The sequence below is a fragment of the Pteropus alecto genome, unplaced genomic scaffold (assembly GCF_000325575.1).
Source record: "Pteropus alecto unplaced genomic scaffold, ASM32557v1 scaffold86, whole genome shotgun sequence".
Classification (NCBI taxonomy): domain Eukaryota; kingdom Metazoa; phylum Chordata; class Mammalia; order Chiroptera; family Pteropodidae; genus Pteropus; species Pteropus alecto.
In genome coordinates this window covers 6,195,097-6,220,311 of record NW_006442109.1, presented here as the reverse complement: position 1 = coordinate 6,220,311, position 25,215 = coordinate 6,195,097, and the positions used below count along the sequence as shown (strand labels likewise).

The following is a 25,215-nucleotide window of genomic DNA, read 5'->3' as shown; positions in this document are numbered from 1 at the left end:
GCTTCTCTGACCGCATACAAAGACCGAACAACATGCTACTTTCTTTGGAACATTTTAGTCTTTTATATCTACTCAACATTTTTAGACCTGATAGAGGAGTAAATCTGATTGGAAGTCCTCGTCCCCTCAGTTGTCCCCACCTGTGTTCACCGATTGAACACTTGCCTGATCTGGAAAGGCATCAAACGCAGTTTTGGCATTATCGGTGGAGCCAAACTTGGATGATTTGAAACGTCGGATGATATCTTGCAAGGTAGCAGCCACCACAAAGTACTCCTGCTTCAATCTTAGCTCCTTCCCTTCAAAAAACTTCAAACAAGAGACTTAGTGAGAATGGCTCACACTGTTAGATGTGGCCAAAACTTAAAGTTTTCTCCTGCCCAGAAAACTTTAAGGCTAAAACACACTGGGCTTCTGGTGGAAGATGGCAGGCTGGACGCCAAGCATTAGCCTTTGCTCTTTTCTGAAACTCCACTTAAATGACAGTAAAGAGATTTTAAAAAGGCATACTGATAAAGGATGAAGGGAATGGGAGAGAAGACAATAGCAACAACTGTTTAGAATGTGAAAAGACAGATGGATGAGTGATAATTGAGCCAGAAGATCCAGGAAAGCTGAATACTGATCTGATAGTGGAGAAGAGCTCCAAAGCAACTCAACTTAGACACTGAAGCCCCCAAAGGATCAAGAAATGGCAGCACCAGTGCCTTTGGAAGTAGAGGTGAAGATGGGGCAAAAGGTTAGTTGAGAGTCTTTCTGAGATGCAGTTGGCCTTGGACCTCATCCCAGTTCCCTCAGCTGAGCCATTTCCTTTCCCAACTGGTAAAACAGGGGTCTCTAGACTGGAAGGCAGCAGGTACAGGTTAAGGTGGGGTACTACCTTAGACTGAAAATGGAGGAAAAGGGGTTAAAGTAAAAGTTAATAGTACTGAATATGTTGAGACTCTCAGTCTTCTCTTAACCAGATTTCAGAACATGACCAGCCAACATTAATTCCACCAGGAAAGACGCTGCAAGAGTCTTCTCTGGGGAATTTGAGCAGTCCAAGAGGGAGACCCAAAGACAATGACATGAGGTGCTACCCCAGGACATGGCTCCACAAGATCACAATAGAGGGAAACCCAAATAGATAAATCCCACTCAAGTACAAAGCTTGTGGGTACCTCCCTTAAATTTTAGTGGGCAGCTAAGGATCACTAGACATTTAAGAAAACCTTGTAAAAGAAAGAGATCAACATAAACAAACAAAAGCCAACTTAGAGGAAATAGAGATTAGAAAAAAGAATATTACAAGAATACTATCAATATCCTCAGATTAGAGAAAATATTGTATTCAAGAAGTAAGATTAAGATACTTTAAGGAAATATATAGAGAAAAAAAGATTACTTGGAAATTAAAACATGATATACAAAATGAAAAACCCAATAGAAAGATTGGAAGAGAAATTTGTGATCACCCAGAAAGTTGAGCAAGAAGACAAAGAGATGAGATAAACATTAAGAAAAAATGGTAAGAAAACTAAAGGACTAGTTGAAGATGTTCAATAATTCCAGACCATTTCTAAGAGAACTGTTGTCCTGTGTTCCCAGAATGAAAGGATACCCAGGCCTCATGGGGGAAAATAGACTCACGGCAAAGCACCCCGCACCCCATTTAGTGCACTCGGATGTAGGTGGCTAAGGGAGGGATACAGGGAGCGGGTGAGAGAAGTGGAGGGACAGGGGTGTAGAGTGATAGAAACAGACAGGGAGCTTCCAAAAGGGAAAAAGCAAAAGATCAAGAATTAGAATTGCATTGTACTTCTTAGCCACACTGAAAACTAGAAGACAACGAAAAGAATCTGTTCTGCATCCAGGCAAACTATCAATGTGAGGGAAAATAAAGACATTTTGCAATATGCAAGGTCTCAAAAAAATTGACCTTACATACATCCTTTCCCAGGAAGCCCTTGGAGCATTTGCGCTGCCAGAACAAGAGAGTAAACAAACAAAAAGAAAGACATGAAATCCAGGAAACAAATGACCTCAGAAAGTAAATGAGCACAGGGGTTCTCAGAATAATGGGGAAGAAGATCCCCAAATGACAGTGGAAGAGGCAACGAGAAGAAAGTAAGAGGCTTTTCAAAAAGACCCAGTTAACAGAATACCTAATGTGTTTGAATTTATCAAGAGGAAATTTCTACAGTTGAGGTAGAGTGTAGGATAAATTAGGGCAAAGTACTCAGAAACTTAAGCAAACAAAATAATTACTAACTCCAGAAAAATCATAAACTTTTTAAGAAAAAATAATCATTATATGATGACACATATATGCACAGATCAGCATCTTGAAGCATTTACATAGTCAGAATAATTTAAACACTGATTCAGGAGCTACTGAAAATTATGCTGTAATTATGTTAAGAGAATAGGGACAGGAAATATGTGTTTGTGTGGCAGAGGTGGGAGTGTATGTGAAGGAGTGAGCTATATTTTCATCTTCAATAGTGGAGTGTCAACAAGCAATTGTAAAAGGAGGAAAACTGAGAAGTAATAACAGCATGTTATTAGAAATATGGAGGTAAGAATCCAGAAAATTAAGAGCAAAGGGATGTAGCTGCTTCTGGGAAGTGGGAAATGGAGACTGTGTTATTATATAAGCCTCATAGAACTGTTTTTCTCTTTAAATTACGTGCATGTATAATTTTGATAAAAATTTAAAAACCAAATTAAAAATTAAAAGTCATTAATAGGAACTGTTTTGAATGATATCATCAATGGGAATTTATATGTGGAATTTGGAATTTTTTTTACTTTCTTTTGGTATTTTTTATGTTGTTTACTTTTTTTTTTTCTAATGGTATGTAGCATGGTAAAATTATAATGAAATCATTATTCTAAAAAAAGCATTATGAATCCATCTAAAATGCATTTAAACATTGATTGATTAGGGAATTTTTAATGTCCTGGAAATAAAATGATTAATTAAATAATCACTGACCTCAAGAAGTTCAAACTAGTGGGGAAAGAGAGATGTGTAAAAAAGGCTTTAAATAAAATGCAATGTGTTTTTTTTGAAAATTAATGTTATTAGTTATTAATAACGTTAATGTTATTTATGTTAATTAATAACATTAACGTTATTAATGTTAATTAATGTTAAGTATATATACAGTATTTTGGGAATCTGAATACTCACGTAATTCTTTATCTGAGCCTTGAAAAATGAGTAGGAATTTGTCAAATGAGCACAGAGTGCCAGAGTATTCTCTGCAGGCAGAAGAAGCTTGGGCAAGACATTCAGGTAAAAAGAATAGGGCAAACAGTTCTGCACTTCTGGGGCCTCATTGCCAGGGCCAGATCATGGAGGATGCGTCAGACAACTCATGCCCATGTTAATAAAGAACTGAGGAAGCACATCTAAGATTCTGTGTTTCTCTTACATGTGATCAGAAGCCTTTAAAGAGCTTCAAGCAAGAAAAAGTACCTAAGTATAGTTGCAGAGGGAGGACAGTTGCAAAATTCTTGGAAGACAGACTAATGTCTGGACTAGGGCTATGGCTAAATTGGGGAGAAGGAAAGAGTTTGTTCTTGTAATTATAGTACAACAGTGATTTATCAACTTGTACTTAAAAATAAGCATGATCCCGAGAGCTATCTTTTACCCAAAGAATTCAGTCAACTTTGTTATCATGCTAACTTCGTATATGCTATCAGTAGCTGCAGATGATTATTTCCAGGTAAAGTTAGGTTTGGTCCTTACTGAAGATAGGAAGATGAAGTTCAAGCCCCTTCCAATTAAATAGTCCTGCAGGCTGGGTTTGGCTATGCATTACGGCCCCAGACTTGGAAGGATTCTTACTTTAACTGACCATGAAATAGAATAATCTTTTGCTTTTGGGTTAGAGATTTCTCTGAAATTAATAAAGTCACAATGTTTCTCCCACAGGAAAGAATAACATATAGCATTTTACCCATATAGAAGTCAGAGCTAAATATATTTAAACCAGCAAAGAATCTACAGCAGTCATCTGAGATCCATTTCCAAGTGTTTTTATTTTTAGCTAAACTATTCTTAGTATAAAATTAGGAAAAATCACCTATAAGAGTAAGTATAAAGAGATGAATAAGTGGCATAAGAAACAAGTGTTTGCTCCTGGGTCCACTCTGAGGTTCATGGCCCTACCTCACCTAGGGACAGAGGGCTGGAAAAGCCCTGTCACTAAGAGGAAGAGGCCAGGCAGGAAACCTCCAGGGACTCCTACTGTGGATGAAATTTCTGTTTGGAAAGCAAGTAGTGCCTTACCTCATCTTTTATATCCAAGTTTGCTTTGAAATACAAAGAACTGGTACACAGACCTTACTAATTAGTCATGGGGTCACTAATCAAGGGCAAAATACCAATTCTGATTTCATGAATTACACAAATTTGTTTTCCTTACTTGGGCGGGAGGGGAAATCTAGACAATTCCAGAAGAGATGTGGAGATTATTTTGCGATGAAAAAAATTAAAGCTGTGCTTTATAGGGCTTCTGAACAGGTGCCTCTGAAATAAGCTGCTTCTGTTTCCACTGAGACAACAAGCATGAGCACTCACGTTATCATTGGGATAGAGGACACGAGAGATGTTCTCGGCCAGATTTCGGTCCAGCACAGCCTGAATGTAGTCTCCGACGTTAACTGAGAGAATGTTAGAAAAATGAATAAATAGAAAGGCCAGCCACTGTTATCAGAGTCCCTTGATCTCACCTAATGCTTGCTATATAGCATGTGGGATTCCTAAAAATCCAAAAGGATTTCAACAAACCTTCATGCTCTGATTCACAAGAAAGTCTAAGAAGGCCAGATGGAAGGACTGCTTTAAAAATGTCCTCCATACTTGCTCCATAAATTGGCTCTGCTTAGTCACTGAAGAGTTCAGATCAGAAACTCAAGGCCTTTTTTTCAAGCTCAATTTGGTTCTAACTAGTGATCAGAAAGAAACTATTGATGTCGTACTTTCCAAGACTCTTGTTTTGTATCATCTTTGTTGAACAGAGTACTAATTTGCATCTGAGATAAAAAAGATTAAGCATACACACAAAGAAACAAAAGTCCATGCTGTACTCACAGTCTTGGAGATTAAAGTCCCTGGGGGCCCGAGCAGACCAGAGGCGCATGGTGTTGACGGTGTTATTCATATACCCAGGCACTGGGGTGTCATATGGCAGGGCCAGGACCACCTGTGGGATTAAATCAAAGCAGCTGCTTACTATTTCCCACGTGCGATGATGTAGGTTGAACAATGGGCTGGGAGGTGGCAAGGGGAATTCTGTACCTGGCTCTGCTACCGACTCAAATTGTGTGATGCCTAAACCAAGACAAGAGTCCCAGGACTGGGGTGATGGGTATAAAAAGCCATTGTGTATTTTCCTCCCACTGGAAATAATCTGATAGCTGGAATCATCTAGACAGATGGTCTACTGTATCATTTTCATGTTGACTTCTTTATGTTCCTTGCCTGGATCTGGATGCAGATCTTTTATGTTTCAGATCTAGTCATTGCTCTAAGAATAAAATATGATGTAAAAACAAAATGAAAAATGTGAATCTGTACCCATTAAAAACAGTAATCAGCATGAATTTAGTGTAAGTTATTCAATGATCTGATTATAAATATGGTAAAAATCAATGGAACAGAAAATTTGTGAAGATAGATTACATATGATGTTTAAAATGCTATGCTAGATTTTTCAGCGTTGCATGAAGAAGAGTTATTTTAGTGATCTGACAAATTAGCTGATAATTAGCAGAGATGGGTCTAAGAAGTGAGCTTTGGAAAAACTAGCTCAATCTTTGTGACAGTCATTGAAACAGAGAACAGGAAGATGAACTGTGTTTCACGTGAATTTAAAATTTATGTGGGAAAAGACTCATTTCTATTCCTTGCCTCATCAGAGTCAAGTTCTAAGGAAGATAATTGACAGGTTAATTGAATAGGAGGATGCTAGAGATCATTTAGTGTAACCTACTCGTTTCAAAATTGAGGAGAATGAGGCTGAGAGTGAAGTGACTTGTTCAAGGTCACAGTCAGTGTTAGGGTTGAAATCTAAACACAAATCTCTTTAATTGAGTCTCCTGAATTATGAATGAATGAAGCATTAAAGCTTATATCAATCAATCACACATATTCAGTCATGCTTTCATGAACTCCATGACCTTGAAGTAATAAACCACTCTTTTTGAATATCTTTCACTAGGAAATATGGATCTCTGGAGATTTTTAAAGCAAGTTGTGATCAATCGGGAAAAGTTGTTTACAGAGTGGGTTGAGCTGGGTTCAAACCCTTTGTCCTCCTGACCCTTAAAGCATAACTAAGAAGGCGGGGGGCACATGGCTCAGAGGTCCCTTTAGAGAACTTCAGGCAGAACTGCTATATCTGAACTCCAGCCAAGGCCATGCTTTCTCTGGGATGCTTCTATTGTGAAGCATGAGAGCTGGGACTCATCTCATGAGCAATCTTTAATCTCGGACTCCGTCAGCCTGGTCGTTTGCTCAGAACTACACTGCTGTCTGAGGCTCTTTCCGAGAATCCTCCTTCTTTCCTCTTTCCTCTTCACAGGTGTCACACCTGCATTGCAGTCTGAAAGACATCCTTCTGCTCCCTCTCCCTTTATCTTGGCATTTCTCCAATATATAACTTACACTTCTAATTCTCTCTGGGGTCTGCTTCCCAGAGGAACTGAACTGACACAAGAATAAACTGAATTGCTCAATCTACTAGAAGTTGCCCAGAGCATCCATACACCACATCTGACCTCATGCTTTCTGATGTTACCAGTTACAAATCTGGCGCGTTGCATAAATCCATAAAGTTCTGTACTGCCTGGGTCACTCACCTTATAGTACATCAGCCCCATAACCTTGCCTTGTGAGCACAGGAAAACATACTCTCCTTAACTGAATTTCTGGTTTTATTATGAAAATGTCTAGAGGTACTCTGTAAATACAAGGGAGATCAACAGTGGGAACTACAGTGCAAACAGAATACTTCCAGGGTTGACTGTGCAAAACTGTATACATTTAAACAGATCAGAAGTTACTGAAAATTTTAGACATCAAATCTATAACAGGTACTTGCTAATTTAATACCAAATATATGTATGAATTATTTGGGCATATTAACGATTGATTTGTTTGCAGCTCTCCTGATCATATTTGTAACCACTTGTGACTGAGATTGTTGCCTGTATAACCAAAATAAAAAAGACAGAAAGAGACTTATCTTGGAATCACAGTATGTGGGATTCCTAAAATTCCTAAAAATTTATTCCTTATACCATTCTACTATTCTACTATAATGACCTATTTTAGCTTCTAATCTGTTATTTCATATGCTGAATAAATTCTTGTTTAGATAGGAAAAACCTTTTTAAAAAGTCTTATTTTTTCTGAACTGTGACTAGCTCTACATGGATTAGCAAACTAGAACATCAGTTTAAAAAGTCAGCTATAACATGGGTCTAGGCTCTTCTAAGACAAAATGAATCATTTCTTCATGGAGAATAATCTACAGACCAACTGAATTTAGCATACTGAATTCCACTCCCGATTTTGATGTTAAGAACAACATTTACTTGATGTTTACCATTTTCTTTAAGATTTTAAAGAATGGCCAGTGACACATCTTTTCCAACCTGAGGCCATATTTATTAAACAAATATCTCAGATGAAGCCTTCGATGATTGGACATGGCAGTCCAGTAGTTAACAGAGGTTATTTATCTATCAGGAAGTATGAAGACAGCAAAACACAAACCACCTCTGGGCGTGCTGAAAATGAATTGTTCAGAGACAGGGCAGCACTCAAATCTAGTGGCAGAATAAATCTAGTGACCATGAAGTAAGTATACTTGGATTGATTGACACTAGCATTATTTCTCTAGGAGTGATTTGGCACAAAATAAGAGTACATTTCGCAATATTTTGCATTATTTTTCTTTACTCTGCAATAACTATGAGCTTTGGAAATTTTTCAAATAAATACTTCATTTTAAAAATACTTTTTAGAAGTTACAAGTAAATGTATATGTGGTGGTGGAGTGAGGAAAAACATTTAAATTTATTCAATCTCGGTATCAACAACTTTATAGAAGTTGGAGAGCTAAACATTCTGGGATTACAGAACTGATTAATCTCTGGTAAAGCCGATTGCAAAATGCCCTGGTAAGTCACTGACCCGGGGAAAGTCACTTTTCTCTTGGCATCAGCATACTTGTCTCCAAAATGAGTGAGTTGCACTAAGAGGAATAACACATTTATTTATAAAAATGTACTCTATTTTTCAATACACAACATATTACACTCGATATCATGTACACATTACACTCTATGCTTTGTCTTCACTGTGCCGTACTATGGAAAATACTCAGTATGAGGACACTCTGAATACCTGGGTGTCGACCCACTTGGTCCCAGTCTTGCTGTGCTCTACTTTTCCATAGAAGTGCACGGGCAGCATGAACTCAGGGCGGGCTTTCTCCCAGGGGTTTCCATACCTGAGCCAATCATCTGCCTCTTCCACCTGCAAAAAGAATATGCCTTAGAATTTGTTTTTCAGGAGATCTGGACCTAGTCCTTTAATGAAATTGAATTAAAAATATCTTTAACTGAATCAATTGGAGAATATTGTTTTCGCGAGATAGTGTTTGTTCTGTCAATCTCAATTCACCGTTCTTATTGTCTTACAGCCTAAATCAACAACAACAATACTTGCTAATACTGCTCTAATGTTTTATATTTATTATTACATTTAATCCTCAGTAATCCTATAGGAGGAAACTATGATTCCCATTTTATTTATTTATTTTTAAAATTTTAAATTTTTCAATGAGTTGATATACAATATTATATTAATTTTAGGTATACAACATAGTGATTAGACATTTATATAACTTATGAAGTGATCACCACAATAAGTATCCATCTGACATCATACACAGTTATCACAATATTACTGACTATATTCCTTATGCTGTACTTTACATCCCCATGACTGTTTTTATATATGATTCTCCTTTTAAAGATGAGAAAATTGTAATTTGCTCAAAGTTGCACAGATAGTGAATGGTACAACTGAGATTTGACCGTAGGTCTGTGTGTTCTAGAGCCTGTGTCTTAACATCTCTGAATACAATTGTCTAGCTGGAGTGAAAGAGAGAAGCCCTCCAGGGCTGTTGACAGTTAGATATCTGGACCTGATAAAGCCCACATGAAGGTTTCAGTCAAGACTCTTGTGCCTACAATGCACAGACTGGTTAAGAAATGCTACTCAAAGAAAGCTACCTTAATAAACCTTATTTCAGTATAGGTACAGAAGACTATCACATTTTGTTGTCGTTCTTTAATCTGTATATAATTTTGATCTGTGATGATTACTAATTATGGTTCTTTTTTAAAATAACATAGGCAGAGGTAAGAAATTTAAAAAATTTTGTTCATATTGACAATTTTAATATTTTATAGTTTGCATTTAGGGTATACTAAACATCAAATGAATTTTGGTTTGCAATAAACAAACAAGAGCAGCAAGAATAACAGAAAAAACATTTGGGGGAATATATTTTTATTGTAAATATATCAGTGAAATCTTTAAAAAATATAAATTAAAAAAAATGGAATTGTGTTCTGACAAGAAGGGAGAGGTAAGATTTTTTAGTATAAAGTACCCTTGTCAATGAAACAATATACTATGGTTATTTTACCTAGTTGATTCCTCACTTTCTCCTCTGAGAAAACTCAGCTTTAATTTAAGATATTGCTTAAATGAATTAGGACACACCGTACTGGATGCCTCAGAACACCTAAATATAAGTTCAGTGCTTGTCCCAGGCACAGTGTGGAGAGAGAAACAAACACAGCTAATGTTTTTTGAGATATTAGACATTAATGTCAATAGCCAGATAAGCAAATATAGATTCATTTATTCAAACATTGACCATAACTTTATATCAAGAAAGCCAGTAAGCCACCCATTAATATTAACTACCAGCATAATGATGAACGAAATGGGAACTCAGAAAACAACATCTTTAGGTAGAAAATCTGGGAGTTAGAGAACTGCTAGAGGCAGGAGGGTGTATCAGAAGCAGGATGAAGCCTAAGGGGAGGCTGGAGCAGATCTCAGTTAATCAGCAAATTGCATCTTGTTAAAATGTAGATTCTCGGTCCTGGGAGAGGTCTGAAATTCTGCATTTTAACAAATTCCCAGGGGCTACATGGTGCAGCCAGGAGCTACATGGTGATACAAAGTCAGTAAATGTAATTCAGAATTTAGACTTCCAGGACCCCAGTCGTAAAAAGAACAACAAATTTAATTAAAATTTAACAAGGAAACAACTGAATTTTATCAGCTGATAAGAAACTAAGTTAGAGTCTACTAGCACGTGTTAATAACTAGAAACTCCAGGACAAATAAAAGAGGATATCCACAAAGGATGAAAACATCCTCATTTACAAAACACTCTATGCTGCCCTTAGTCAAGGGCAGGTTTAGAGTTTTCAAAATCTGGCCAATGTGAACACTTCCTGTAACAGGAAAGGATTGTAAGGCCCGTTTGTCTCATTTCATCACTGGACTGTTGTAAAACACACCTAAAGGTAATATAGGAAACAGGAAGATGCTAAGGCAGGAAGAGTTTTCCTTTTAAAAGTTATAGGAGAATGGACAACATATTTTCTGCTGAGAAATGCAGCAGGATCACACTGTTCTGCCCTCCAGCAGCTTGAGATGCTCCTAGGAGAGAGAATGGGCTCTGGGCTTCCTGCCGCCCGCCCACTTCCAGCTTCCTACAGAAGTCAGAGGCTGCCCTCACTTTTATGAGGGTACACTGTTAAGTGACAAGGGACTAGTCAGCTGATTACTCTTAATGCCATCCAAAGTTGGTCTGATTTTTCCTTGCCAAATAATGGCTGATTTTAATGTCACAGGGTTAACGAGCTCTGTAGGAGAACCAAATGTCAAGCTACCTTTTCTTAATTTTTTAGTCTCTTCCTCATTCAGCAAAGAATCAGTTAATAACTCCCTCAATTTTACAAACCTTGTTTTTAAGGTAAATTGGAAAACAGATATTTCAAAACCACAAGCTGGTCTCAGTAGATCAGAGGAGAAAGAGAGAACTATCCCCTCCCACCCCTGCTAAATCCACAGAAGCTGTAGGACGGTGATAAACCTTCTGTACCTTGCTTTCTTCCAATGAATCAACAAAGTGGTCTATAAATTTAGATTTCCATGTAGCCACCGATCCCCACACTAACGTGCTGAGCCATATGAAGGGCGGGGGCAAGATGAGAGAAGAGCTTTCATTTACATTCAAGTGGGCTGTTGGATCTGAACATCCTGGATGAAAGAGAGCTGAGACAAAGCCAGTGTGCCCCTGTGGAGTGAGGAGCAGTGTGCCAGTCTAGGTGAGGGGCGGCAGCCTGGACTTGGCATCTCCCTAGAGGAATTATGCAATGCAATCTGTATTCCAGCCAGCATGGAAGCAGAGGTCAGCTTAGGGGGCTCTGTCAATCACTGAATTCTAAGTAATGCTTTTCCCCTCAATTGTGGGACATGAGCAAACACCAGGAATAGTCAACAAAATTTGCTTTCTGATGGTACAAATAATTGAAAAATATTTCTGGGAACACCAAGTATTCAACAGTAGTAACTAGAAGATTGCTGAGTAATGGGAACTATGCATGACTAGTTATAGCAGGGTTGGCACAGGTTCTAAGAGAAAGAAAGGTCCAGTAGGCACTGTTTGGTTCAGCTCCAAAATACCTACTCTGAGCACCTTTCTACGCAGAATGTGGGCATGTGATCGTCAAACTTTAATGGGAGGTTGTTGCAATCATCTTTCCCCTTCTTCCTCCCAGTGGCCAGTTATTTTCAGAGGACTATTACTGATAAGGTTTCAATCAATGATCCCCATTAGAGTTCAAGGTAAGTCAAGAATTTTACCAATGAAATTATTTTCCTTAGGGGGTGGGGTTTCAAAATGAACACGTTATTACGTGTTCATTCTTCTCAATTCCTTGAGAAGAAATTTCAAAAATTGAAAGTCTGTCAATCTTTAAAAATCTTCCCAGCTTGTACGATTTTCCTCAGCCTTCTCCGTACCTGCCTTTGAAAGAGCAAGGACATATCTGATGTGAGTGGGGGCATGACAGTACCCTGAAGAGGCATGCTGCTTTCTGGGGAGATACTTTTTGTTTTTTATAGAAATGGTTTCTTTTTTATAGTATGGTGTATTTTATGCTTGTTCTTTAAAATCCCATCCCAGCAAACAATGAATGTGGCAAGTAAAACTATGTGGCAAGTAAAATGTACTTCTGATTCAATTTCAAGTCATAATGAAAGTGATGATAGCTAGGGAGGCTAGCTTTGGAGACTAGCAAAAGCCATTTGGTCTCTCCTTTATCTTTAAGAACGCTGGATAATATATACTTTCTTGGTATGATAGGAGAGAAAGGTATGGTTTCTTGGAATAAACAGCATTTAAGAGTAGCAAAGATAGTATGTATGGTTAATAGTGACCTTTTGCAAAATTTTGAGGAAAACGAACTTGAAAAAAATCTTTTTGAGATTGATTGCTGAATTTCTTTCAAATCTGTCACACAACAGTAGTTAAAATATAAGAAATGAAATCCTTAAACATTCTGGGGTATAATGGCCACTACGCAGGACACTTTCAAAGATTAAGAATGGGTACCATGTATTGCTTGGTCAGGTTGTGTCAAAATGCTGGTCATACCAGAAATGCCTGCCAAGCTAAGCTTCTCGCCATGTAATTCTCGATTACTTTGTTGGGGAAAGGGAATCGATTATTTTGTTTTCATAGTTTTTTATGATTATAAAATACATGTTTCTTATGGAATATGAAACATGTAAAAGTGTAAACAGAAGACAGTAAAAGCAACCTGTAATCCTATCTCCCAGAGATAATTACTAGTGCAGCTTTGATGTATTTAGTTTATATCACTTATATGAGTCTATACTTCCTTTTTTTGACTAACATTTCTCATTTTATTAAAATTAATAAAAATATAATGTTAATGGCTACTTTAATATTTTATCATATAATGCCATAATTTATTAAATTATCTATTTTTTAGGCAAAATTAACATTTTGAGTGCCTATTTGTGTGTCGAACATTTTACATATTTTCATAATAATTCTATGAAGCTGGTATCTCCATTTTTCAGATGAGAAAACTGAGCCTCAGAGAAGTTAGGTAACTGAATTGAGGCGATGTACTGCGTAAGGGTAATGAGTCACAATCAGGCCTCAAATTAGAAATTAAATCTCAAATTAGGGCCCAAATGTTTTTTTCTACAGAATGCTACCACCTAATTTATTTAGGAGTAGCTAAAGATACATTGGCCCTTAGCAAAATTTGGAAGTTCATCTTTCAATATGTTTTCAATATTCTGAGACTTTTTCCTTGGTGTGTTTTCTCATCATAGCAAATCTTTAAGTTCCTTCCTTCCTCAGACCAGAGAGTGTCCAAATATCAAGGGAGGGGAAAGATTATAGCAGTCACACGAAGCTTAATGTCCCTCTTTTTAAGAGTATAGCAGTCACACTAAGCTTTCTGTCCCTCCTCTCCCCTGGGATTAGCTCCAACCTAGGTACCCCCACCATCCAACCCCTGAGCATGCTGCCCTCAGAAGGACTCTTGGAAGTGAGGTGGGGCTTAGGGAACTCAGGTTTTCTGGAAAGCGAATCCAATATCTTTTTGTCAATACTGTATGTGGGACAAAGGTAGGGAGAAAGTGTAAATCTCAGTTAGCATGAGGGAAAACTGTCCACAGTAGGTCTTACTGTAGACTCAGAGTTCCTAAACATAACAGAAACAAATGCTTAAGAGCTGATTTGGCTACAGAAAACTAGAATCATTTGTATAGACTGATTACTATTTGTACAAATATATAAAGACTATAATGATACATATTAAATATATGCCAGATTTATTTGATATAATAGCTAACAAGATTGCCTTCTTTCATCTTATTAAAAAATTAGAACACTGAACTTACGTATCTTGTAAGATAGGCATGTTAAGGAGGGCGAGACTGAGTGTATTAAAGAATACTGAACATGGCCCTGGAAATCTGGAGATAAACCCATGTTTGCCAGCAGTGTGATCTGAGGTAACTCCATTTCTTAAGAGCCTCAGTTTTCTCATCTATAAAACAGCAACATGTTTCCTACCATGAAGGGTTATTGGGGGAAATCATGAATTAAAAGATGTGCTTCTCCATTTTGCATACTGCATCACACATTATAGGTGGCCCACATTCGGACAGTCAGTGATAAATATTTTCAGAGCACCCTCAAGAGTCAGGCACTGCATAAGATGCTGTGGATTGGTGGTGAATGATACTGGTAGGCTCTCTGCTCTCAGGGAACTTATATCTCAAAGAGGGAAGACTGACAGTATTCGCTGATATCAACCAAATGCAAGAGAAATTAGTGGAGCGCTATGTTAAATATCTGTAAATCATAAATCATTCAGAACACTATGAAGGAGAAGTATTTTAATGACAAAACTTAAAAAAGATGGCTCGCATACCTGCCATCCATCTCGGATCTTCTGATTAAAGATTCCATATTCATATCGGATGCCATATCCATAGGCTGCAAGTCCCAGGGTTGCCATGGAATCCAAGAAGCAGGCTAAATTAACCAAAACATAGGCAAAAAGCAGAGTCATTAAGATTAGTCAAAATTTCAAGTCTTTCTTTAAAAGACATGGCAGCTACATTTCATTTTTCTATGAGAAACCACATTTGTATTTTAAAGCACAGACACTACTGCATAGTGGATATTAATTTTTTAAGTAACATTTTTTAAATTATAAAAAGAATACTATAGAAAAGTTAGAAAATAGAAAAATGTGTAAAGAAGAAAACAAACATCATTTATTACCTCATCATCTGGAAATAACCACTGTATACATGTTGGCATTTCATTTGAGAACAGATAAGGAAGCTGGCCTGCATTAGATATGTCCATTACTGTGTCTGTCACTCACACTGCCCTTTCTAAGAAAAGCTGTCTCCATGGCTCCCTACTTGAAAAGACAGCCCCAGGACAGTATAATTTACATGTCACCACCTGACTAGCTGGACATCAGTGGCAGACTCTCTCTAGCTAATGAAATTCCAATGTTATTCAGATAGTAGGTGGGCATATGCTTCAGGAAGGCTGAACTAGAAGTGAATTTTGCTTGACCAGTCGAAGCCTCTACACAAATCATAGTAATTCTGTTTCCTTCACCAGTTACTGGCTTTGGCATGGATATGCAATGATGTTCAATACAATGAGAGGTACTAGAAGTCTGCTGGGTGCAGTGACTTCCTTGCTGCTGCCATCTTTTTCCCATGAGGGGAATGCCAAAAGAGCCACAGAGACCCAGAGTCCCGACAGAACTGTGCTGCTGAATAAACTAATCTTGGAATGGCCCAACCTCTGAACTGCTTGTACTGTGATAACATGTCCTTGTTGGTTGAACGATTTTTTGCTAGGTTTTCTGTTACTTAGAGCCACGAGCATTAATAACAGAGTACCTAATCCAGAATGGCCAACCAACAGGCCAGGTAGGAATCTATCCTGTGGCCTGAGGCAACTGAGGGGTTACACTAATCAGACTGCCTGCTCAGGAATTTGAACTGAGAAATACACAGAGGATAATGAAATGTACAGTAGGATCTAAAGCTGAAAAGAACATTAAAAATTGTAGATCAAAGAGAAGGGGACGGAGTTAGGTTCATGGTGGAGCCCTAAAATAGAGAGACCCACAAAGGCCAATGGACAATCCTTTAAGTTATTGCAACATCACAACGGTTTTCTAGTCCCTGTGTCACGTGGCCCGGCTCTGTTCTAGTTCCTATTCTCTTGGAGCTGTGGCTATTCGTCTTTTCCTGGGCCCTGATCAAATTATCCGTAGAGCCTAACCAGAATGGGGTCCCAACATTTTCAGTCAGGTAAGAGATGAGGTCATCTAATGAGAATTACTCAGGCTCATTCGCCACTTCATTCTTTGACTGTATCAGCCAACTCAAAGAGCAAGATCATTAATGTCAGGCAGAGTCAGGTTAATCCAGCCAACAAATATTGAAGGTCTGGGGCTTTACATAAAAGGAAGGCAGGCTGGTTGTCATTTTTAGATGTGCATGCCATTGGCTCTGCTGTTCGTGCTACAATCCCATGGACAGCCTATTAAACAGCCCAGTGATTGACTTCATAAGGTAGCAATTATCCCAAAGGAAGTATTTTCTATTACTAATGGCAATGTTAAAGCACACTGCAGCGAATACAGTAAGGATTAAATAATACAAAACACATGGAAATAGATTTCTAGTAACTTGACAGTGTTTGTAAAATTAAGAGACTTTGGAATCGTTTCTAAAAGAGAAGAAATAGATATTTATTTTTCATAGAGTACAACCTGATACATACATGTATGGTGGCACATTTTTATTATTAAATTTAAATTTCACAAGTAATACATTAATATATCTTCCTTATAAAAAGAAAATGTTAGACAGAACTAGCATTCCCCCTGATCTCCACCCCCAATTCTGCACTCTTCTCTAGGGAAGATCATGGGGGCAGTTTAGTATTTCAAATTCCAGACTTTTTTCTATTAATTTACATATATGTACATGTATATACTAACAGAAGATATTAATTTTTAAAAAACATAAAGGGTAGCATGTTGTATGACTTTTAATGCAAATTGCCCACCACCCCATTGGAATTACATATAGATCAATTCTATTCTTTTTGGTTGCTGCATATTATTCTGACATGAATGTTTCACTAATTGTTTACCTATTCTCCTATTGATGAACATTAGGGTATTTCGATATTTTGCTTTTACGAATAACACTAACTTTTTTTTCACATGCCTCCTTGTGTACATATTTGAGTGTTTCTTCAGGAAGTAGAATTGCTTGGTCATAGGAATGCATATGTTTAACTTAATGGAGTTGATATTATATTTTTAATATCTTCCTCTATATTTGTTGAAAAATCATTTCCTGAATTCCTCTATATTTGTTGAAAAATCATTTCCTGAATAAAGCAAAACTCAAATTGCATCTATACAAATAAAAGAATATTAACTAAATCATATCAATAATATAACAAGTATATTATAACCTACTAGTCAATCAAAAAGCAAACTGTCATGTGCACAAAACCACACAATGGTTAAACAGCTTAGGTCCTATCATACAAGTAGGTGAATTGAGCAGCTGTGAACAAATAACCGTGAAGGGGCCACTTTGGAAACCCTTAAGTGCACAGGAAGGATCTAGTTAACTTTAGGGTTTTAAGCAATGTCTTCAAGGGTTTTAAGCAATGTCTCTTTTGTTCAAGTTCCCTTCTCTGTTGTTTATCTAAAACTGATTAAACCACAGTGCAAACTCAAAAACAAATATTCCTGTAACCAAGTCATACCTTGCACTTCTCCTAGGAAGCTTGTTTGGTTCTTAGCATGGTCATGCACGACATTTGAGAAAGGCATCAATGGCTAGACACTATAACACTAACCATGTCACTTACCAGCAAGCCTCCCAAGACCACCGTTGCCAAGCCCAGCATCTTCTTCCATTTCCTCTAACTCCTCTATATCCAATCCAAGCTGGGGATGAAAGGAAAACAACACTGGATATGGATACAACTATAGGCCATTTCAGAGAGAATAGTCATTTCTTAAAGCCCTGGATCAGGCATCCAGGTTTACATGTTTACTCAATCCTGTCAGCTCCCTTGTAACTTATTCTGGCACAGTTTGCAGATGCAAACTGTATGAGATGGCATAGCAGCAGCTTGGAGAAAAGTGTGGGCTCTAAAAGTCCAATACTGACTATTACTTCTCAGCTATATAATCCTCGGCAAGCTATGAAATCTCTCTAGGCTTCACTTCCCTTATTTAAAACATGAGGACAACAGTATGTATCTCATGTAGGGTTGTTGTGAATTAAATGAGATTATATAAACAAACCATTTAAAATTTTTCCTGGGCAAATATTCCTCAATAAATATTACTTACTATTATTTCTTAAAATTACTTTTGTGTACTGATGGGGTAAAACCTCAGAAATAGTCTAGTTCCAAGCTGACACTAATTGGGCTGAAGGATTTTAAAAATTATCCAAACATATGAGGTCAGATTTTCCAGGATGGAGTAAAGTTCATCTTTTCATGACCAAACATATTTACTCAGTAGGGTCAACTGTGGTTAACCCAAAACCAGTTAGTGAGTCACCTGCCCATGAGACCAGGGGCCAGAGAGTAATCAGGAAAACCTCAGACTTATGGTCTAGCTGGATGGGGCTAAAATCTAATTCCCTTTGGGGTGGAAAAGAGGCTGTGGGAGGCCAAGGGGCATTTGTAAACTTGGGGATGGATGCAACTGGTTGCCAGCCAGCTCCCTGCCCCAAAGCGTTGCAATTTGCACAGCCAGAGGCCACTAGCACCACTGTGGACTCACGTCAGAATGCTGCAGCCCTGGAGATCAACCTTTTAGACTGCTCATCCTACAATGTGGAAACTGATGACCAGATAAATTAAGTAACCTGTCCTATGTTGACAAGACAATAATCTAGCCCATGCTTGGCTAATGATGGTCTGTTGTGAAATGACTGCATTCTTATCTGAAAGTGCAGCAGTCCATATAATTAGGTATTATTTAAAATGGAAATATAATTTATACATTTGAAAACATATGCATAAGATGAAAACATGTATAAGATATGCTTGAAATTGATGCCCCAGTTTCCATGGCCACCTATTTGGATCCCTACCCTTATACAAAGAGTTGCTTTCTCACACAAGTTTGATAACTAAATCTTCTAGGAGTTCAAAAATGGATTTGCTTCTGTTCATTGTTGAAGGGGTTTCAAATTTGTTCCCTGGTATGACTAGAGTTTACTGGGGTCCTTATGCAAATTAACTGCTAATGTTAACCCATTCAGGATTTTTTAAATTCTAAAAATATAAGGTTAATGCAGAACATAAATCTTGAGCAAGTAGACATGGGTCACTTTATTCCACCTGGTTATATGCTAGTCCAAGGGAGGTATATTATTTTCAACTGATATCAGGGGAAGACAAGAAAAGGGAAATGGAGGGGAGCTACGACGAATCTTTCATAGGAAACACTCTACCTAATCCATGTGAAGACAAACAGTCCTCAGTGACAAGTAACTGACTACATGAGGGGATAATCTCATATCAAGGAAAAGGAGCAGTCTGAATGGTCTCTTATTTAGAATGTGTCTTTGCAAATATCCATTCCTTTCAACTACATCAAAAAGGTTAAAGACTATTTTTTTTTTGGTGTGGACATCCCTGAAGTTCAGGGGAGAAACAGCTGACTATGTTCATAAAAACAAATGAGCATATTAATTTTATGGCCTGAGTCTTCTCATTTAAGGAGGAAATACATTTTATATCTCGTTAAGCAATAGAGAAGGTATGATGATAGAATTTTAGGAGTTTGTTATTTTCATATATTGCCTTGAATAACAGTCAAACTCTGATCACTTTTTAAAAGTAGATAGGATCCCAAAGCAAACTTGTGATTCTGATAGCAAGGATTCAAGCATTTATAAAAGGTTTGTTCAGATGCTAATTTCTAAAATGTAATTTGCTGGGGAATGCTGTTAGAAACTTTGATTGTAAAAAGAAAATTCTCACTAGGCAAAAGTAGTTCTCTAACTTTGTTTTTCTTAAACCGGAGATCACCAGTAGTTTATATTTCTAATATTTAACAGTTTGTGATAGCCATGTCTATAGAAGCAAATTTTCTTTTCTTTCTTTCTTTTTTGGTGCTATATCCCCAAGGTTCCTGGATTGAACTTGAAACTTAAGGGGAGAGAATAAGAGAAATACAGAGACAATGTACCTGGTAAATGGCCTCATCACAGGCATTTTGCAGGCCAAGGTTGATCATGGTGTTCTGTAATGTTCGGCCCATGTAAAATTCCAAAGAAAGGTAATAAACTCTCTGAAACAAAGAAAAGAAAGGTCATGTTAATTCCATGAGGCCAACCTTACTTGTCAACATACAAGGTCATCAATGAGAAACACACAGGCAGGACTACTTTGATACAGGTTCAAATGAAACTCCTATATATGTATGAAAGGCTAAATAAAAGCATACTAATAACTGGTTTTGGGAAAATCTTTTTATATTCTATTTTTGGCAAAGTAGTTCAATGTCTTTTACTGCCAGGGAGAAAAAAAGTAAACTCATTAAACAAGGTTCAATGTTTTCTGTGTCTTCTTCCTTCTTGTTTATGAGCCTCCTGAATTAAGCATATGTTTCAGACAAACAGAAGTCAGATTGCCATAGCTCATAATTCATTTGGAAGGTATTTATAGGATGAGAGTCAGGTGGGGTTGGCTGTGACCATCTCAAGTCATCTAAGAAACACAAAGATTAACTCCTTCAAAGTACACTTAATGGCTAGAAACAGTCAAATCCTCCTTGACATTACCATAAACAATATTATAATGAATTATTTTAGAATTAAATTATTCTAGAAAGTCTATGAACTAGTAACAACAAAAGCCTACCTTGAGTTTATTGATGTTTGTTCTTGATGAAATGAGAAATTCCTCTATCAACTTAGAAACTGGCTTTCACATAGTAAATAAAAGCCAGCTAAATACAGTCATAGTTGAAAGGTACAAAGGTCATACTTGCCTAAAACTTTAAAATACGAGTGCAGTTTATCGTTTTTTAAAAGAAGGGGTCAGTGAGTAACTTCATCATCTCCTTTTACAATATTTTTCTCTCCATATCAGTTCCCTTTTTCTTTTCCACTGAACAGAAAACAAAAATCTATAAATGCATCAATATAAAGTAACCTCAAATTTTAGGGACTCTCCCATTTCTGAGTGAAAAGAACTCAAAAGTATTTGGTCAACCTGAAAATATAATTCAATATAGCAAATGCCCATTATAATATTTAGTTCATTAGTTATATAATATTTAAAATGTTATATGAAAATGTTAATTTAGAAATTTCACTTTTCCCTACTTTCCTTTTATGAAACACTGAAATTGTCTTCACATGGATAGTCAACATCCATATTTCATGAGTCATCTAATACTATTTTCCAGAGCACATCAATATTTTTATCCAAGTTGTTTGAATGTCTAGAATGCTGCTATTAGGGCCCTCATCAGCCTACTGGATGCCTTTGTGTGAGTTGAGAAAAGGTATCTTTTCTGTTCAGAAGTAGGCCAAAGAAGTGCACGGTACCACTCACTTCCATGGCTGGTGCCCTAGTACATGAGGCCACCTAGTCACAGGAAAGAGTATGATCTCAAGCTACAAATATCCATTTCCATAACATCAGGCAGTTTTCTTCACTTTTCCCTGAGTGTATTTTTAGGATCTCTATAATATAATCATTCTGTATTGCTTTTTACTTTTTAGTGATCTATAAAAAGATTGCTTATAAATATAGTAAACATATATTCCATACTTGCAATTGTGAAGTCATACTCCTTGGAATAATGGCTATATCTGTTAAATTTCTTGGTCTCCCTTTTAATTATTCCAAATTAGCATGAACTTAAGACATTTTAAGATATTTCAAGGACTTCCTGAAAAATGTTGCTGCTTAAACTAATTTACAGAGCACCTTATTATACGACAGACTTTAAAAAGATGTGTATTTAAGATGATTTCCTATTTTCTCATAAATAATTTTTGGGGGGACCTCACTTTATATTTGGGGATATATAAGACCTCAAAAAGTAGATCTCCCCTATTCTCGGTGACAGAGAATAAATGTTTAGTGGGCTCTAAACATTTATCATATACTTCTGGTAGTAAAATATTTGAGCATCTATGCTATACTTTAAAAATTATATGCAAAAAATAAATAAAAATTATATGCATGCACTATTACTAATAACCTATATGTATTTTAGAAAAAGTAGACATTTTCAAAAAGCATACAAAGATAAAATAAAGATAAAAAATAACCAATATTTAAAAAATAAGTTTAATTTTATTTATAGCATTAACTAGAGGACTTCGGTTCTTCTGGGAAGACATATGGAACAAGTGGCAACAAAACTGAGATCTGCAGGACTGGCAAGAGTTGAGCATAGAGACACAGACAGGAAGGGCCTTCCAAGCGAAGGGTACAGTGCATGGACGAGGGAAAACAGAGCATGGATGAGGATAGCACATTGGCTTGGTAAGAGAGCAAAGTAAGTCCAGGAAGGTAATGGGAGATAAGATGGGGAGTACAGGTTCACCTGGACTGAAACGGGCCTTACATGCTTAAAGACTGTGGCAGGCAGTTTGAGCCAATGATATCTGAACAGAGGGTAAGATGTGTTGCTTAAAGCTTAATTGGACTACAAAGTATAGAATGAGATGGAATTACAACTTCAAATACCTTCAGGAGCTAGGCAGAGAAAATACTCGTGTAATGGAGGTCACTTAAAACAATGAATACTGGGCAAAGAACTGGAGTATACAAGTCCTGCCTGCCCAAAGGCAGTGAAAACTGAACTACCTAAAGACGTCTTGTTGGCCAGATAAAACATGTCGGCTAGCCGTACTTAGCTGCACACTGCCAGTTTTACCACTTCTGGGAAGCAAGGTAACCACTTAGAAGTCTAATTCATAGGCCAGTAGCCAGGGTCTCAATTAGGCAGGGAACTGAAACTGCAGGAGAGAAATTTCAACGGAACCTGCAGAAATCAACAGAATTTGGCAACCTGTAGAATGTGGACTACAGAAGAAAGTCAAAAGTGAGACTAAAGTTCTGTGACTGGGTGACTGTCACGATGGCACTTCCATTAAAATAAGAAACAGAAGATGGGGCAGGACTGAGAGGGATAATGATTTCAGTTTGAAGAAACAGGAAGAGATCTAGGTATGTTCAACAAGAACTTAGAAAAATGTAGAAACAGAGTTTGAAAAAGAATTCAGATTAGAGATCCAGATTTGGGATTCATAAGCATAGTTACTAGAGAGCAGAGGAGGTGGGAAAGGAGCTTGGACACACTAACTGCCTCTTCTCCATGCTCTATGAGGGCAGGGACCTCCTGTTTAGGTGAAGGACTGTCACAGAGTAGATACTTTATTAACATGTGTGGAATGAATCTTGTTCACTGTTGCATCCCCAGTGTATCATTATCAGAATAACTGGTATATACCTGCACACAAGTAGGGACAGAGAGCCCAGTGAAGAAATTAGCCAAAGAACAAGGAAAACTGTAAAGTACCAGAAGGGCCACAGAGAAACATACAAGGCAAGTGTGTTCTATGGTACTTGGTGATATATGGTTGTGGGGGGGGGTGGGGTGGGGGGGGGGTGGCTGGAGAGAGGGGTTCTTAAATATGACTCATCTCACTCTCCAGCTTAAAGATTTAATAATTTTTAATGCAAAGCACAATCCCCTCTGTGCAAATAAAAAATATACAGTAAATATATGTATACACAAAGTGTTTTTTCTAAGGATATATTTTAGCAGTTGCTACCTGAGGTAGAGGCCTAGGCCTCTGGCGTGAGGAAGAGTTACTTGTTATTTGAAAACTTTGCCTCTTAGTACAAAAATTTACTTTCTTTTCCTCAGAGGTTCCTTGGGCACTGGGATTATGGACCATTCTTTTCTTTTTCATGTTTTACATATTTTAAAAAATTCCTAATGTATTTCTCACTGCCTGTTTCACCCTGTTTCCCAACCAGCTTTTCCAGTTTCCTCTCCCAACGCAGATTCAGACCCACTTCACTGCAGCAGCAACAGGTACTCTCTCACCTTCACTCTACACAACACAACCTCTCTCCTTGCCATGTCCTCAACTCTCCAAATCCTGCCTTCCCAGACTGGCCAGAAGCTCTGTCCGCCTAAAAGCTTCCCAAGGAACCCTCCACCCAGCTCGCGCGCAGTGGATAGGGATGACCTGTGAACAGCCTTCCTCAGCAGCTCCCAGGATAAATCTTGAGTCCAGCGCATGCCCTGGCCCACCGCCTGCATCCCGCAGGAATCAAGAAGTCCAGGAACGCTACACCCCACTCACTGGAACTGGGGGAAGGGGCGGGCAGAGTTCTGTCCTTGGGGTCACACTCAGGCAGTCCCTAGGAGGACTCCTGGGGCACGGGGACAACCCCTAATCCAGTCTTCCAAAGGCTCTAGGGGCTGTGAGGCACCTTCTTCCAACTCCTCTTTTCTGCCCGCCTCGCCCCTTCAGTGCCTACTACCATTTGGCGAACTCTATATACGTGTCTCTCCTGCCTAAATATTAAGCTTCTCCAAGGCAAAACTTTTGTCCATTTTGTTCAGGGTGGACTGCCTGAGGGCCTAGAACTGGGGTGGTGGGGTGAGGGGGATGTTAGAACTGGTCTTGGAATACAGACAAGAGGGCCCAATACTTCTCGATAAAATGTTGAAAGTAAATGGTCTAAAAAGAGTTTGTGAGATAAGTGGACAGGTGAGGGAGACCGGAGCGTTTGCGGTACCCAGGAGCGGACAGTAAAGTGGTTTGGATGGGGCTGGTTGGCGTCGCCAATGGGTGTTGGAGCGCCGCACTGTTCCCTGGGCGGCCCTCCCCCCCACCCCCCACGGCCCAGACACGTCTCCCTGGACTTCGGAGGGCGCTTCCTCGCTAGGGGGAGGAGGGGTCACCCACGACGCGCGGCTGCTGGAGGAGCCCCCTCCCGGCCCCGCCTGGCCCGGGCCGGTACCTTGGGGCACTTCTCGTAGTAATACTGCTGCGTGCGGATCCAACGCCCCACCAGGTGGTCGCGCACCGTGTGCGCCAGCGCGAAGTAGTAGTCGCGGGGGGTAGCCACATTGCGGTCCTTGACCAGCGTGAAGTGCAGGTGCCGGTTGAAGCCCTTCTTCAGCTCGGCCACGTTCTCCACGCCCACGATGCCGCGGATGCTGATCTGCCGCCGCTTCTCCTGGTCAGTCAGGGGCTTGGCCATGGCGGCGGCGGGAGGCGCAGCGGGCAGGACGTGCAGCCCGTGGGTGCGGCAGCAAGGAAGGGCGGAGACAGCCTTGCGGCGCTCGGCCTCGCAACTTTTGAGTCGGAGGGAAGTTCAGTCCGCCCCTGGGTGAGGCGTTGCTCTTGCTCCTGGCCGCCCGCCGGGGCGACAGAGGGCGGACCTGCCCTCTGCCCGCCCCCTGGGGCCGCGGGGTGGGCGCACGCCGGACCCCAGC

The 25,215-nt window shown here is 38.7% G+C and overlaps 1 protein-coding gene across 1 annotated transcript in view; it reads right to left on the bottom strand.

Moving 5' to 3' along the window:
* Positions 1 to 25,207, bottom strand: part of PYGL (glycogen phosphorylase L) — a 34,835-nt gene extending 9,628 nt beyond the window's left edge. Inside the window, exons 1-8 of the mRNA XM_006920198.3 lie at positions 24,738 to 25,207; positions 19,924 to 20,025; positions 17,577 to 17,655; positions 14,578 to 14,681; positions 8,411 to 8,542; positions 5,090 to 5,201; positions 4,577 to 4,659; positions 166 to 309 (exon numbers count right to left, since the gene is read on the bottom strand). Coding sequence (XP_006920260.1) covers positions 166 to 309; positions 4,577 to 4,659; positions 5,090 to 5,201; positions 8,411 to 8,542; positions 14,578 to 14,681; positions 17,577 to 17,655; positions 19,924 to 20,025; positions 24,738 to 24,980 — 999 coding nt within the window. The 5' untranslated portion in view covers positions 24,981 to 25,207. The remainder of the gene's footprint in view (positions 1 to 165; positions 310 to 4,576; positions 4,660 to 5,089; positions 5,202 to 8,410; positions 8,543 to 14,577; positions 14,682 to 17,576; positions 17,656 to 19,923; positions 20,026 to 24,737) is intronic.
* Between the last annotated feature and the right edge of the window lie 8 nt (positions 25,208 to 25,215).